This window comes from Lepisosteus platostomus, chromosome 8, assembly GCF_059453375.1.
Source record: "Lepisosteus platostomus isolate fLepPlt1 chromosome 8, fLepPlt1.hap1, whole genome shotgun sequence".
NCBI classification, from domain to species: Eukaryota; Metazoa; Chordata; class Actinopteri; order Semionotiformes; family Lepisosteidae; genus Lepisosteus; species Lepisosteus platostomus.
In genome coordinates, this window is record NC_142618.1 from 16,091,407 (window position 1) to 16,107,381 (window position 15,975).

General features: G+C 49.7%; 2 protein-coding genes across 4 annotated transcripts in view; one reads left to right on the forward strand and one right to left on the reverse strand.

The window, feature by feature from the left end:
- LOC148656781 (vascular cell adhesion protein 1-like) overlaps positions 1–12,328 on the reverse strand; it is a 29,208-nt gene extending 16,880 nt beyond the window's left edge. The window contains exons 1-2 of one of the 3 annotated variants that reach the window (XM_088642624.1): positions 12,087–12,328; positions 1,652–1,820 (exon numbers count right to left, since the gene is read on the reverse strand). In XM_088642624.1, the coding sequence (XP_088498750.1) occupies positions 1,652–1,715 (64 nt within the window). In that variant the 5' untranslated portion in view covers positions 1,716–1,820; positions 12,087–12,328. Of the gene's footprint in view, positions 1–1,651; positions 2,890–12,086 lie in introns of those variants that run through there. The other 2 variants (XM_088642626.1, XM_088642625.1) reach the window with 2 other exon arrangements.
- On the forward strand, positions 11,181–15,834 carry cntf (ciliary neurotrophic factor). The gene is made up of 2 exons (XM_088642634.1): positions 11,181–11,594; positions 14,657–15,834. The coding sequence occupies exons 1-2, from the start codon at positions 11,472–11,474 to the stop codon at positions 15,167–15,169; spliced, it is 636 nt and encodes a 211-aa protein (XP_088498760.1). The 5' UTR covers positions 11,181–11,471; the 3' UTR covers positions 15,170–15,834.
- The last annotated feature ends 141 nt before the right edge of the window (positions 15,835–15,975 follow it).

Below are 15,975 nucleotides of genomic sequence, written 5' to 3' on the forward strand. Positions count from 1 at the left end.
TTAGTGATCTGTCTTTTCCAGCAGGGGGAGTGTTGTGCTGTGCACAGCTGTGAGTTGTCACGCTGTTTTGATCACAGTGCAGGAAAACCCCTCTCATCTTCCTTAACATCTCACTGCACAAGCAGCACTGCGCGTGGGTTCCAGGGATTAACATTAACATCTGCACATCTTTCTTTACCGAGCAGCACCAAATCTGATAACTTATTTCACAAATTCAAACCAGCACTGAAACACAATCTCTTTTGTAGCAGATGGACTGACATTTATAAACATGACAGTTCATTCTTTGTGCTACTTAGTTACCCTGCAAAAGCTTTATCCTACAACACTGAAACACTTTTATAATCATTTAGCATTCCTAACGGGTTGGTACGTCAATATACTACAGAATTGCACACGTAATCTGTAAAATCTGCAAGTCTGCTTTAATATTCTACCAAAGTAGCACCAAAGGAAACCATTAATCACTGCAGCAAATTCTCAAAGTTATAAGAGAAATGCAAGAGTGATTCAAGTGAGTCACTGACACTCATGATCAATTCATCAAAACAGAGCCAACAACATGTAATATCCTGAACCTGTAAACTTCTGTTCTGTCAAGAGACACACTCTTAAATAGAATTATGCTCTCAAAAGAGCTTGTGTGAGGTTTTTAGTTCAGTTTTCTGTTTTCGGGAAACGGTAGTTCAGTTCAAATCAGCCCATTAATGCTGACCCCAATGACAGTAGGTTTAGGGGTGCAACCTCATAGATTGGAACTCCAGTTTTGAATAGTCCCCTCTATGGCCCCCTGGGCCCGTGTAGCACATGGAGAAAAGAGAGTGCTGGAGAACAGAGGCCACCTGAGCTGAGCACCTGCCCTCCAGCCTAATCCGCCTCTCCTGTGCAGAGACATCGAACTCCTTCAGCAAAAGACACTGGGGACCCCCCGGTGTGTAGACTCACCCCAAGAGCACAGCCACCTCTGAGCTCTCTGATCACGTGAGGAAAGGAGCGCCTTCCTCTCTGTGGGCTCAGAGCAGGATTCGGGGTGTAGGGGTCCCACCAGGGGTGTGCTATAAGACAGCTCCGGCTCTTGCGTGATTTCGGGGCTGTCCTGATGCACGGTGGGACATGAGCTGCTACCTCAGCTCATGTCGCAAGGCAGAGATTAGTCAATTGAATTTCTCCTCGCCTCCACTCCACCTCAGGTTCTGCTTTTGTGTCAACGGCTCGGCTGAGGGGGCCGGGGGAGGGACCCTGAAACCGGCCAGCGCCCCGAAAGAGCACAGACTGCCCCCATCCCTGCGGACGGACATGAACTGCACCAAGCCAGGACGGGGTACAGCTCACACACACATCTCAATTCAGAACACTGCAGCCCCGCACACTGTCAGGACCGCACACACACACTCACGCGCGCACACACTCTCAAACTCCGACTTGCACTCATGTACACACTCACATCCACACGCACGTGTATACACTGTCAAACTCACAAACTCGCACACACACAGCCAAACGCACACACACAGACACACATATTCACTCACACACACACACACTGCCTGTTTGTCTCAGACAGTTCCGTTACAAGAGACACAAGCTCTGCCTGGTAGACTCACAACGATCGAGCCCCAGTGTCTCTGAGCCGCCAGTGCCGTTTCCTTACCTGAACACAGGTGCCACAGGAGGCACAGGGCCACGAACACGATTCCTGTCCAGCCTGGCGCCATGCGTGCTGGGTGTCGACTGCAGACAAGCAGAGGAGTGTCTATCTCTCTCGCCGACGCTCACCACCGATTGACTGGTCACGGCGTAGAATCGTGCCCCATTCTCAGCTCAGAAAGAGGAACAGAAAGGAGAGGGCTTGTTATTTATTACAGCAGTCAGCGCTGGCGGTTTCTCACACTCTGTATCTCCGAACTTCCGATGCTGACACTCTGAAACAAGGGTCTGTGATTATACACGCACACAGGGACGCAGACACCAACACGCATGTATGCTCTGCAGTACACTCCTACCTCTTCCTCCTATCCCTCACTCCCTCACTTCTGTCACAAGACAGGACACAGGTCAGAGGAGGCTGCTTGGCCTATACTGCCTTTTTTGCAGTTACTAGTTCATTGATCCAGGATCTCATCCAGCTGTTTTATTTTATAAGTCCACAGGAAACAGCATGGCTAGGCAGCTTGTCCCACTCTCCCACCACCCTTTGGATCTCATCCAACTGTTTCTTGTTTGAGTCCACGGTTTGGGCTTCAACAACATGGCTGGACTGCCTGCTCCACTCTCCCACCACCCTTTGCGTAAAGATGTGTTGAAGCTCCACAGAGAGTCTGTGCCAGATGAGACAGATGAGAGAGAAAAGTGAGAGCAGAAGAAAAACAGGAAAGGAAAGTGAGGGAAGAAGAGAGAGCAGGCGAGGAGACTTCAGGGGCAGAACAGAGGAATCCCCAGGTCTCTCCTCAGGATGTGTGAGAGTGCGTGTGTGTGTGAGTGCACGTGAGAGTGTGACGGTGTCTGTGACTGTGAATGTGTATCTGTGTGAGACTGTGTGTGAGTGCATGTGTGTGTGTAAGTGTGACTGTGTATCTGTGTGAGAGTGTGTGTGAGTGCATGTGTGTGTCAGTGTTGTGAAAGTGTGTGAGCGTGTGTGTAACTGTGTGTTTGACTGTGTATATCTGTGGCTGTGTGTGTAATTGTGTGAGCGTGTATGTGACTGTGTGTTAGTGTGAGAGTGTGTATGTGACTGTGTGTTAGTGTGAGAATGTGTGTGTGACTGTGTGTTAGTGTGAGAATGTGTGTGTAACTGTGTGAAAGTGTGTGTGTGAGTGACTGTGTGTTAGTGTGAGAATGTGTGTGTAACTGTGTGAAAGTGTGTGTGTGAGTGACTGTGTGTTAGTGTGAGAATGTGTGTGTAACTGTGTGAAAGTGTGTGTGTGACTGTGTGTTAGTGTGAGAATGTGTGTGTAACTGTGTGAAAGTGTGTGAGTGACTGTGTGTTAGTGTGAGAATGTGTGTGTGACTGTGTGTTAGTGTGAGAATGTGTGTGTAACTGTGTGAAAGTGTGTGTGTGAGTGACTGTGTGTTAGTGTGAGAATGTGTGAGTGTAACTGTCTGAAAGTGTGAGTGTGAGTGAGTGTGTGTTAGTGTGAGAATGTGTGTGTAACTGTGTTAGTGTGAGAATGTGTGTAACTGTGTGAAAGTGTGAGTGTGAGTGTAACTGTGTGTTAGTGTGAGAATGTGTGAGTGTAACTGTCTGAGTGTGAGTGTGTGAGTGAGTGTGTGTTAGTGTGAGAATGTGTGTGTAACTGTGTGAAAGTGTGAGTGTGAGTGAGTGTGTGTTAGTGTGAGAATGTGTGTGTAACTGTGTGAAAGTGTGTGTGTGAGTGACTGTGTGTTAGTGTGAGAATGTGTGTGTGACTGTGTGAGAGTGTGTGTGTGTGTGAGTGACTGTGTGTTAGTGTGAGAATGTGTGAGTGTGTGTAACTGTGTGAGTGGGTGTGACTGTGTATCTCTGTGACTGTGTGAGAATGTGTGTGTGACTGTGTGAAAGTGTGTGTGTGAGTGACTGTGTGTTAGTATGAGAATGTGTGTGTAACTGTGTGAAAGTGTGTGTGTGAGTGACTGTGTGTTAGTGTGAGAATGTGTGAGTGTGTGTAACTGTGTGAGTGGGTGTGACTGCGTATCTCTGTGACTGTGTGAGAATGTGTGTGTGACTGTGTGAAAGTGTGTGTGTGTGTGAGTGACTGTGTGTTAGTGTGAGAATGTGTGTGTAACTGTGTGAAAGTGTGTGTGTGAGTGACTGTGTGTTAGTGTGAGAATGTGTGTGTAACTGTGTGAGTGGGTGTGACTGTGTATCTCTGTGACCGTGTGAGAATGTGTGTGTGACTGTGTGAAAGTGTGTGTGTGAGTGACTGTGTGTTAGTGTGAGAATGTGTGAGTGTGTGTAACTGTGTGAGTGGGTGTGACTGTGTATCTCTGTGACTGTGTGAGAATGTGTGTGTGACTGTGTGAAAGTGTGTGTGTGAGTGACTGTGTGTTAGTGTGAGAATGTGTGTGTAACTGTGTGAAAGTGTGTGTGTGAGTGACTGTGTGTTAGTGTGAGAATGTGTGAGTGTGTGTAACTGTGTGAGTGGGTGTGACTGTGTATCTCTGTGACTGTGTGAGAGTGTATGAGTGTGTGGATAAACTCCTTGACCTCGGCCCTGCTGTGAACCTGGATGTCTACCAGGGAGATCCGAGGACAGCTCCCTGACCTCCCAGACTGATGGACAGGGCGCTGACTCACACACAGGCTCTGTGTGCTGGAGGAGATGGGGAAGACACTCAGGGGCTCTGGTGCAGTTTAGAAGATGTGGCTTTGCTGTCTGGTCTGTTCCTCTCCAGCGTGTGGTCACTCAGCAACAAAATAGACAAACTACAACCGCTTCTTCAAACAATCTCCAATTATTCTACTCCTGACTCATCAGTGGAGCTACTGGGTCATCAGCCATCTAGGGCAGATCGCGATGCACACCTTAGCAACAAAGCTGAAGGTGGAGGAGACTGTGCTTATGTAAACAAGACAGGGTGCAAAGACGTCACTCTCCTTTCCAAATACTGCCCTCCTACCTAGGAATTATTGTGTGTAAACTGAAAACCCTTTCCTTCACCCAGAGGGTTTGCAGCCATTATTCTTGCTGGGGTGTATATCCCCCCTCAAGCTAACCCGAAATCAGCAGAACTGGTGGAGGATGAAATTAGAGAACTAGAGAACAAACGTCTCTCCTATCATCATGACAGGGGACTTCGATCAGGCTCAACCGAGTTGCCATCTTCTTAATGCAAACAGTTTGTTAACTAGAGAAGGGAAAATCCCGGATCCCTGCTTCAGCACGATGAAGAAGGCCTACCGCACAAGTTTCCCGATGCCACCGGGTGACCCCGATCAAGCCATGATTCAGTTCATCCCCACGTACCCCCAAAAAGGGGAACCGCAGTCCCAATTTCTCAGACTGGTTATCAAATCTTGGTAACAAAATTCATTCATGGGATCGCAAAATTTGACACATTCTGAATTAAGCACAGAAACGTGAACTCCTGTGAAAGTACTGTATGGTCGCCATGTGGTTGAAAGTTCAGGTGAAAAGCGCTGTGAAGCAGCCCTTCCTGCTCACTAGTCACTGCAATGACTAGTGTAATGTGATGTACAAGCGAACTACTGACGGAACAGGTTGTGCAGCAGACATTTCACTGCAGACATGTTCCAACGTGATCTGCCTGCAGAGTAAACAAGTAGTATTTGTCGGTAAAAACCGTGTTGAAACCGAAAACAATATTTCTATTGGATTTAAAGCGCTTTATTCACAAGCCTGCTTGTTTACAGCATCACAGGGCTGCTTCACCTTACCGGACGTTTTGTTGCCTCATTGTGAATTGCAGAGCATGTTGTTGTGCCTACCTGGAAATTTCCTCTGTTCTGTGATGTAAATTGGAGGTTTTGCACGTTACAGTGTACTTTCACTATCATTGCGGTGTGAAATGCACTCATCAGTGCTAATCCTTTCTAACCCCGAAATACCAAAATAGCCTTGCAGTTCCCCTTTAAACAGGAAGTCCTTAAACTCTTCCCAAACCAAAAGGCCAGGCCGGATGCTCTAGTTTCTCCAGCCACTGTGCTGCTCAGCTCTCCCCAGTGTTTACACATGTAGTCAACCAGGCCTTGGGCCTGTGAGGGTCCCTGCTGGCTTCAAACCCTCTGCTATCACCCCTGTCACCAGGAAAGATAAAATCTCCTGTTTTAATGACTACAGACCAGCTGCACTAACTTCTGCCATAAACCTTTAACCTTTAAACCTCTGATACATCAAAACTACAACAGATTCACACCTTAGAATTTGCATACAGAGCCAAGAGATCAGTGGGTGATGCTGTTAATATTTATAATAATAATAATAATAATAATAATAATAATAATTGCTTACACTTATATAGCGCTTTTCTGGACACTCCACTCAAAGCGCTTTACAGGTAATGGGGATCCCCTCCACCACCACCAATGTGCAGCCCCACCTGGATGATGCAACAGCAGCCATAGTGCGCCAGAGCACTCACCACACATCAGCTATCAGTGGGGAGAACAGAGTGATGAAGCCAGTTCAGAGATGGGGATTATTAGGAGGCCATGATTGATAAGGGCCAATGGGACATTTGGCCAGGAAGCCGGGGTTACACTCCTACTCTTTTCGAGAAACGCCCTGGGATTTTTAATGACCACAGAGAGTCAGGACCTGGGTTTTATGTCTCATCCGAAGGACGGCGCCTGTTTACAGTATAGTGTCCCCATCACTACACTGGGGCATTAGGACCCACATGAGCGCCCCCTGCTGGCCCCAATTTACCCCCACTATATCCTGCAACATCGGGAATCTCCAGGAACACGAGTGATTTTAGCTCTGCATTCGACACCGTCATCCCAGACCTCCTCCACAGTAAACAGTCTCGCCTGCCCAGAGATCATCAGCCTCCCGCAGACAGAAGGGCCCCTGCTGGTCAGACAGCGGATCTCTGAGCGTAGGTGCACCTCGAGGCTGTGCTCTCTCCCCATTCCTGTACTCCCAGCACTGCGCCTCCAGCGCCCCCTCTGCCACACCGCTCAGGTCTGCGGAGGGCAGCACCCCGCTGGGTCCGAGCAGCACTGGAGGGCGAGGGCAGGTACAGTAGGGAGGACGATCGTCTGGGCTGCAGGGTGTGTCAAGAGCGGTCTTCAGCTCAACCGTCTCAGGACAGCGGGGCAGCCAAAGGCCCTCGCCTGGATGGCAGAGAGACAGAGAGGTCTTCCGCGGGCCCTCTGCCCCCCTGGGACGCGTGTTTCGCCAGGGCGGTGTGGGGCAGAAAGGACTGCTGCTGGGGCCGGCGCTGCCCGCTGAGGCTTCTGGGGGAGCGCCAGGAACACTCCCGCCCAGCGCCACACAGAGCAGAGGGCCAGGCAGCCGGAGGACAGGGTCTCCCAACCTCAGGGGCAGAACCCAGCTTGGAGGGGCCTCTCACGGGGCAGAACTGGGCCCAACAGCCCCTTGCAAAGTGAACTGATTGAGAACGGACAGTCACCCTTTTAAAAGGTTTTGTTCGACAGAGGTTTTATGTTAGAGTTGTACTCATTGTGAGAACTGTACACATTTGTGTACGGATTATTTTCTTCAAATACAACAGTCTCAAAACAAGAAGTTTATTTTCTTCAAATACAACAGTCTCAAAACAAGAAGTTTATTTTCTTCAAATACAGCAGTCTCAAAAACAAGAAGTTTATTTTCTTCAAATACAACCGTCTCAAAACAGTGGAAATGGCCGTCGACTTTTGGAAAACCCCTCCAACACCCATCCCCCCCTAGAAACAGACAAGTTAGTCACAAGAATGGTGGCATCTTTCACCATTCTAGGAATAACGGTCTCCAACACCCTCAAAGGGGTGCAAATACAATCAGCATCACAAAGAAAGCACACCAGAGTTTGTATATCCTGCGTTAACTGACGGATCTCCACGTTTCCCAGCCCATTCCCATTCGCTGTGATATTATTAAGAACTTGGGGAACGAGCCGGTCTCTTCCAGAGGCAAAGTGCAACACATTATCCCCTGTGCAGAGAGCGTCACGAGCTACCTTTTGCCCTCTATTGATGACCTGTAGGAAGACTGAAGAAAAGCAGAAATGATTGTCGATGACCCTCCTCATCCAGGACACCCTAGTTGAGGTTCAAAACGTTGCCCCGGGGAGACACTACCAGTCACTCAGAACAAAAAAGAAATTCCTGAACATCTTCTTCCCCCAGGGCTGTCCGCTGCTCAACCAGAGCACAGGGATACTCGTGCAGTGTGTACAGTATAACAGTACCTGTGGGCCTGTGCATGTTCTTTGTGTGGAGGGTATATGGATGGTTGATTGTCTCTATCTATGTTTCTGCATCAAGACACCACACACACCTCCTGTTCTCAGTTTTAAATGGTCTTCCCTGTAGTTTTCACCTGTGTTCTCTGGTTTGTGTTTCACTCCTCATTCTGAAGAAATCCTCAGTGTCTTTTGAGTATTTTGAATACTTGTATCAGGTCCCTTTGTGGTCTCCTCTGTTTAAGCCTTAAAGAGATGGCTACTCTGGAATAGGAGTGAAAACAGTGGACGTAAGCAGGAGATTCACTATGGGGTGTGTGTCTCACTACATTCACTGTGAATTCACACTCCTCCCCAGGAGTAACAATATCAGACTCAGGACATCTTTCATCCCCTCTGCCTAATCTCCTGAAGCTCTGTCGTCCTCAACTCTGCTGCTGGTTGTTAGTTGCTTGTGTTGTATTGTTGTGTTGGACTCTTTGGTGTTGTGTTCTACTGTTGTGTTGGACTCTACTGAGGACTGTTGTTCGTGTCGTGTTGCTGTGCTCGCCCATGGACATTCGGATTGAACTGAATGTCAGAGACTCTGCTTGAGAGTGACTCTGCTGGCTGCTCAGGAGTAAGGACTGCCAGCCCAGCCTGCCTCACACAGCTCTTCCAACTCTTCCCAGGTCTTGGCGTGGCCTGCTTGAGCTCGCTATTCGCTGTAAACGCACAGAGCCGCCGCACACCTCCTCTCAGGCTCGCTGTCGCTGGCACCACGCTGCGTGGTTCTGCTAGCTTACACCATGAGACCCATACCGAGTCAAAATCAAGGCTTCCTGCTGCCAGTCTGGACAAAATACGCACACTGTCGTACTGTGTCGTCTGCTGTACTGTGCATGTCTTGAGAGATCAGCGTGAATAAGAATTCCTATGTACATATGGCAATAAACACCTCTACTCTACCACTCTACTGCGCTGATGAGTCCCAGTCAGGTCAGGGGAGTCAGTGACCATGATGATGAGCCAGGTCAAGAGGTTGGCAGAGACAGCTACCATGAAGATGGGCCCTTGTCAGGAGGTGGGTGGAGACAGTAGCCATGGTGATGAACCCTGGTCAGGAGGTGGGTGGAGACAGTAGTCATGGTGATGAACCCTGGTCAGGAGGTGGGTGGAGACAGTAGTCATGGTGATGAACTCTGGTCAGGAGGTGGGTGGAGACAGTAGCCATGGTGATGAACCCTGGTCAGGAGGTGGGTGGAGACAGTAGCCATGGTGATGAACCCTGGTCAGGAGGTGGGTGGAGACAGTAGCCATGGTGATGAACCCTGGTCAGGAGGTGGGTGGAGACAGTAGTCATGGTGATGAACTCTGCTCAGGAGGTGGGTGGAGACAGTAGTCATGGTGATGAACTCTGGTCAGGAGGTCGGTGGAGACCGTAGTCATGGAGATGAGCTCAGGTCAGGAGATGGGGGTTGAAACCGGATGAAGCTCACAGGAGGGAGGTATATATTGACCAGAGGAGAGGGAATACACAGGGTATGTTTACAGTATATCTGGGGAGTCAGCTGGACTCTTCCTCAACATGGCCATCCCTTCCCGTGTGCTGACTCACAAGGGTTAGAATATCACCGAAACTTCACAGAGTCCACAGTCACGACTTCACAGACACACACACACCGGAAATTCCTGGGAATTCCCTAGAAATTGGGTGTTCTCATGGGGAAGTGGATAGGGGTGTGGACAGACATTACAATTCTTCCTTTCTTTCAATTGATTGAACTGCTTTGCTCAGAAGACACCCAGCCAGCCCCGCTGTAACCTGTGTTGAATACAGTGAGAGCAGTGTTCTGTGAAAACTCCTCCACAGTCTGTCCTGGAGCTGTACAGGAGCAGCGACGGTTGTCCTGTCACCTTTGTGCTTTCCTGTCTCCCTCAGTCAGCATATTGCACTGCAGTCCTGCCCCCAGGAGCCGCAGACCGCGGCAGGCATTCCAGAACTCGGCCGCATGCCGCGGGCGGACACACAGCCCCATTGTCTGCACACAATGCAGCAACATTCTGGAACACTGGAGGTCTGACTGCAGGGGGAGGGGCTGCTGCTCCTCTCAATGAGGACTGGGATTCGTCAAAAGAGGTCCCCTCATAGTCTCCCCTGTTCAAGACCTCCGTTCCTTCAGCCTGTCAGTGTGGGACACTGCCCTCAGACTAAAGAGACTCAGTTCCTTCAGCCTGTCAGTGTGGGACCCTCCCTTCAGACTAAAGAGTTTCAGTTTCTTCAGCCTGTCAGTGTGGGACACTGCCCTCAGACTAAAGAGACTCAGTTCCTTCAGCCTGTCAGTGTGGGACCCTCCCTTCAGACTTAACAGACTCAGTTTCTTCAGCCTGTCAGTGTGGGACACTGCCCTCAGACTAAAGAGACTCAGTTCCTTCAGCCTGTCAGTGTGGGACCCTCCCTTCAGACTAAACAGACTCAGTTTCTTCAGCCTGTCAGTGTGGGACACTCCCTTCAGACTAAAGAGACTCAGTTTCTTCAGCCTGTCAGTGTGGGACACTCCTTTTAGACTAAAGAGACTCAGTTCCTTTAGTCTGTCAGTGTGGGACACTTCCTTCAGACTAAAGAGAATCAGTTCCTTCAGTCCATCAGTGTGGGACACTCCCTTCAGACTGAAGAGACTCAGTTTCTTCAGCCTGTCAGTGTGGGACACTCCTTTCAGACTAAAGAGACTCAGTTCCTTTAGTCTGTCAGTGTGGGACACTCCCTTCAGACTAAAGAGAATCAGTTCCTTTAGTCCGTCAGTGTGGGACACTCCCTTCAGACTAAAGAGAATCAGTTCCTTCAGTCCATCAGTGTGGGACACTCCCTTCAGACTAAAGAGACTCAGTTCATTTAGTCTGTCAGTGTGGGACACTCCTTTTAGACTAAAGAGACTCAGTTCCTTTAGTCTGTCAGTGTGGGACACTCCCTTCAGACTAAAGAGACTCAGTTCATTTAGTCTGTCAGTGTGGGACACTGCCTTCAGACTAAAGAGAATCAGTTCCTTTAGTCTGTCAGTGTGGGACACTCCCTTCAGACTAAAGAGAATCAGTTCCTTTAGTCTGTCAGTGTGGGACACTCCCTTCAGACTAAAGAGAATCAGTTCCTTTAGTCTGTCAGTGTGGGAGTTGATGTTGATGTGTCCACTAAGTTAGTAGTAGTAGTAGTAGTAGTAGTGGCGGTAGTAGTAGTAGTAGTAGTAGTAGTAGTAGTAGTATTGGCGGTAGTAGTATTAGTATTGCTGCTGCTGAACGTGTTCAGACAAGCCCTTGCTCTCTCCATTCATTTCCCTGTCGCTCGCTCCCCCTCCCTCCATGTACCCTTTCCGATCCCGCTCTTATCCCGTAGGAAGCGCCGGGCCGGGTTTTCCGGCTGCTCCTCCGGGCTCGGTGGGAGGGGAGAGGTGAGGGAGAGCGTGCTTGCAACCGGGAGCAGGAGAGCTCAGAGAGGAGTGTTCGGTCATTACTCCGCGTCTCTTCGGGAGTGCTTCAGCGCAGACGGCTGCTGGACTAGGCAGGACCCTCCCCCGCCCCCAGGCTCCAGTGGGTCGGTACCAGTCTACCGAACTTTCCTGCTCGGTTGTCCCTCGCTCTCCCCGAGCCCGATGGCCGGAGTTTCGGTGCCCGGCGGGAGGCGGACGAGGCAGCGAGACCACGACCGCACCGCCAAGGCAGCCGCGTTGGCCCGGCTGGTGTACCGAGAGGCCACGGACATCACGGAGGAATACGTGAGTCTTACCCCGCCGGAGTGCAGTGCCGGGCGCGGTTCGGGCTCGGGGGCGGACCGCTGGGCTCGGGGCTCAGATCCCGGTTCGGCGCAGCTGTACCCAGAGTTCCCCATTTGCAGCCCGGGGCCAAAACTTGCCTGTAGCCTACAAAAACGTGTTCCTAGAAGCTATAGGAACATTTACAGAGACTTTATGCAAACGATTCAGCCAACTAGATCAATAAAAAGAGTGTCAGGGTATTGTATACCTCTGTCCAGTACAGTATACAGTACAGCTGTCCACTACAGAGTACACTGTAATACAGGACAGTATAGCCTACAGCCGTCCACTACAGATTACACTGTAATACAGGACAGTATAGCCTACAGCTGTCCACTACAGACTACACTGTAATACAGTACTGTAAGCGGCGAACTTTCTAGTTATACATACTGTATAGCCTTGGGGGCGTAGTTTTTCTTTCGAGTAGGCAGGTGCGTTATAGCCACTCACCGGACCGTTTCGGTAGCGCAACAACTGCCCCCCGCCGGCTCCTCCTCACGATCCGGTGCCGTTATAATGGAGAAGAATAAAAGACGGAGGGAGAAGAGTCTTTTCCCTCGGAGAGTAGTTACTGTATGTTGCCGGATTTGTCATACACGGCACCATACCAGCTACACACAAATCGATGACCTTAACTCCTCGGCTCGCTCCAACGCCTCTTCTCTCAGCAGCCCGCCTAACTCTCTCTTCTAGTTCCTGTGTCGTCACGACGACCTTTCACCCTCCCAGATTACACTGTAGTACAGGACAGTATAGCCTACAGCCGTCCACTACAGAGTACACTGTAATACAGGACAGTATAGCCTACAGCCGTCCACTACAGAGTACACTGTAATACAGGACAGTATAGCCTACAGCTGTCCACTACAGATTACGCTGTAGTACACGACAGTATAGCCTACAGCCGCCCACTACAGATTACGCTGTAGTACACGACAGTATAGCCTACAGTCGTCCACTACAGATTACGCTGTAATACAGGACAGTATAGCCTACAGCCGTCCACTACAGATTACGCTGTAATACAGGACAGTATAGCCTACAGCTGTCCACTACAGATTACGCTGTAATACAGGACAGTATAGCCTACAGCTCTCCACTACAGATTACGCTGTAATATAGGACAGTATAGCCTACAGCTGTTCACTACAGATTACGCTGTAGTACAGGACAGTATAGCCTACAGTCGTCCACTACAGATTACGCTGTAATACAGGACAGTATAGCCTATAGCCGTCCACTACAGATTACGCTGTAGTACAGGACAGTATAGCCTACAGTCGTCCACTACAGATTACGCTGTAATACAGGACAGTATAGCCTACAGCTGTTCACTACAGATTACGCTGTAATATAGGACAGTACAGCCTACAGCTGTTCACTACAGATTACGCTGTAGTACAGGACAGTATAGCCTACAGTCGTCCACTACAGATTACGCTGTAATATAGGACAGTATAGCCTACAGTCGTCCACTACAGATTACGCTGTAATACAGGACAGTATAGCCTACAGCTGTTCACTACAGATTACGCTGTAATATAGGACAGTATAGCCTACAGCTCTCCACTACAGATTACGCTGTAGTACAGGACAGTATAGCCTACAGCTGTTCACTACAGATTACGCTGTAATATAGGACAGTATAGCCTATAGCTCTCCACTACAGATTACGCTGTAGTACAGGACAGTATAGCCTACAGCCGCCCACTACAGATTACGCTGTAGTACAGGACAGTATAGCCTACAGCTGTCAACTACAGATTACACTGTAATACAGGACAGTATTATAGTGTAAATGTAAAAAGATGAATTTCCTGTAGTGTCACAGTCCCAGGTGCGCACTGTTGGAATATAATGTTCCCTGGCTCACAGCCTTGATTGTTAATTGAATTAGGAGCTGTGATCGCACTGGGTTCTCCGATCAATTATTCACAGCCCTGTCACACTAGCTGGGGAGTTGGGGACTTTGGGAACAAGCTCTCCTCACAGTGTGAGCAAGTTTAACTAAAATCTCCTGCTGTTGGTTTTCATGTTTGAACTGAAAATATCCAGTTCCTTAGGCCTGGTGTGTGTGTCTGTACTATATTAACCCCTCTCTCTCAGTGCAGTGTTAATGTACTGCAGTGTCCAGTCAGTGTGTCTGTACTGTATTAACCCCTCTCTCTCAGTGCAGTGTTAATGTACTGGAGTGTCCAGTCAGTGTGTCTGTACTGTATTAACCCCTCTCTCTCAGTGCAGTGTTAATGTACTGGAGTGTCCAGTCAGTGTGTCTGTACTGTATTAACCCCTCTCTCTCAGTGCAGTGTTAATGTACTGGAGTGTCCAGTCAGTGTGTCTGGACTGTATTAACCCCTCTCTCTCAGTGCAGTGTTAATGTACTGGAGTGTCCAGTCAGTGTGTCTGTACTGTATTAACCCCTCTCTCTCAGTGCAGTGTTAATGTCCTGTAGTGTCCAGTCAGTGTGTCTGTGCTGTATTAACCCCTCTCTCTCAGTGTAGTGTTAATGTACTGGAGTGTCCAGTCAGTGTGTCTGGACTGTATTAACCCCTCTCTCTCAGTGCAGTGTTAATGTCCTGTAGTGTCCAGTCAGTGTGTCTGGACTGTATTAACCCCTCTCTCTCAGTGCAGTGTTAATGTACTGGAGTGTCCAGTCAGTGTGTCTGTACTGTATTAACCCCTCTCTCTCAGTGCAGTGTTGATGTACTGGAGTGTCCAGTCAGTGTGTCTGGACTGTATTAACCCCTCTCTCTCAGTGCAGTGTTAATGTCCTGGAGTGTCCAGTCAGTGTGTCTGGACTGTATTAACCCCTCTCTCTCAGTGCAGTGTTAATGTACTGGAGTGTCCAGTCAGTGTGTCTGGACTGTATTAACCCCTCTCTCTCAGTGCAGTGTTAATGTCCTGGAGTGTCCAGTCAGTGTGTCTGGACTGTATTAACCCCTCTCTCTCAGTGCAGTGTTGATGTCCTGCAGTGTCCAGTCAGTGTGTCTGTGCTGTATTAACCCCTCTCTCTCTTCCAGAAACAGAAGATGGATCTTGGTGATGACCTTCCTGCAGACAGGGTTGATGGTGTCCCCCCTTCCTCCTCCCTCGCTCAGGACGGCCCTGTCTCGGAGCGCCTGAAGCTGGTGTCCGTGGCCCTGCGCTCGCTGCACGTCCTGCTGGGCACCGTGGTCCTGGAGCAGCAGGAGGAGTTCAGCCCCGCGGACGGCGCGTTCCACTCCAAACTGGAAGCCCTTCTCTCTCGCCTGGGGGACCTGTCTGACGGGCTGGGGCTTCTCCTGCTGGAGACCGGCGGGGTGACCGCCGGAGACAAAGACGCGCCCCCCTCCTCCCCCTCTGCCTCGTCCTCCTCCAGCTTTTCCCGGAAAGTGCGGGGTTACTGTGTCCTGCGTGAGCTGTCCGCCTGGGCGCTGAGGGCCCACCAGGAGCTGAGGAGCGGGGGCGCTGGGACCGGCGGGAATGCTGAGGGCTCTGGAGCCCCGGGAGGCAGGAGAGCGCAGGCGAGGAGGCTGAGGCACCGCAGGATCTAGAGTCACGGACTGGGGGGTGGGACGCCTGTGTGGTGGGAATAAGGGAGACGGGTGGGACACCTGTAGGAGGAAATAAGGAGAGAAGGGGGATTCCTGTATGGGGTAGAGAGGAGGGTCACCTGTGAGGGCAGAATTAGGGAGAGGGGTGGGACACCTGAGGACATCATCTGTAAATTCCACAGGGACTCTCTGTCCTGAGGTCCTGTTGATGATGACGAAGCTGCAGTCATCTCTAATCAATCAGCATGCTGATTCACAGGAGAAAGGCTGTCCTGGAGGATCAGTAGAGCATCAGGGCAGAGGGAGAGAGGAGAGGGAGAGGGTGTTGGGGGAGAGGGAGAGGGAGAGGGGAGAGGGTGTTGGGGGAGAGGGAGAGGGTGTCAGGGCAGAGACAGAGTTACGTGAGTCAAGATGCTGAAACATGGACATGAATGGAAGATGTGTCAGGGCACAGTGAGTGTATGTCAGTGCAGAGTGAGAGTTTCAGGTTGGAGTGAGTGTCGGGTGAGTGAAATTAGAATGCTGAAAATATACACTGAAAAAGAACACTTAAATACTTAGTTTTTGAAAAAAACAATATTTGTAGTATTTTTAAAAACTAATGTTTGATAGTAAAGTATTTATTTTTGTGGTATTGATAATGATAATAAATCTGGTTTCACAGAGGTGTTACTTGTGGTCATTAAATATTAGTCTTTAAGTCACTGACCCTGCTGTCTCTGTGTGAAGACTTCACTGACCCTCAGTGTTCCTGTCCATGTTGAAGAGTGACCACTGTCCTCCGACCCTCAGTGTTCCTGTCCATG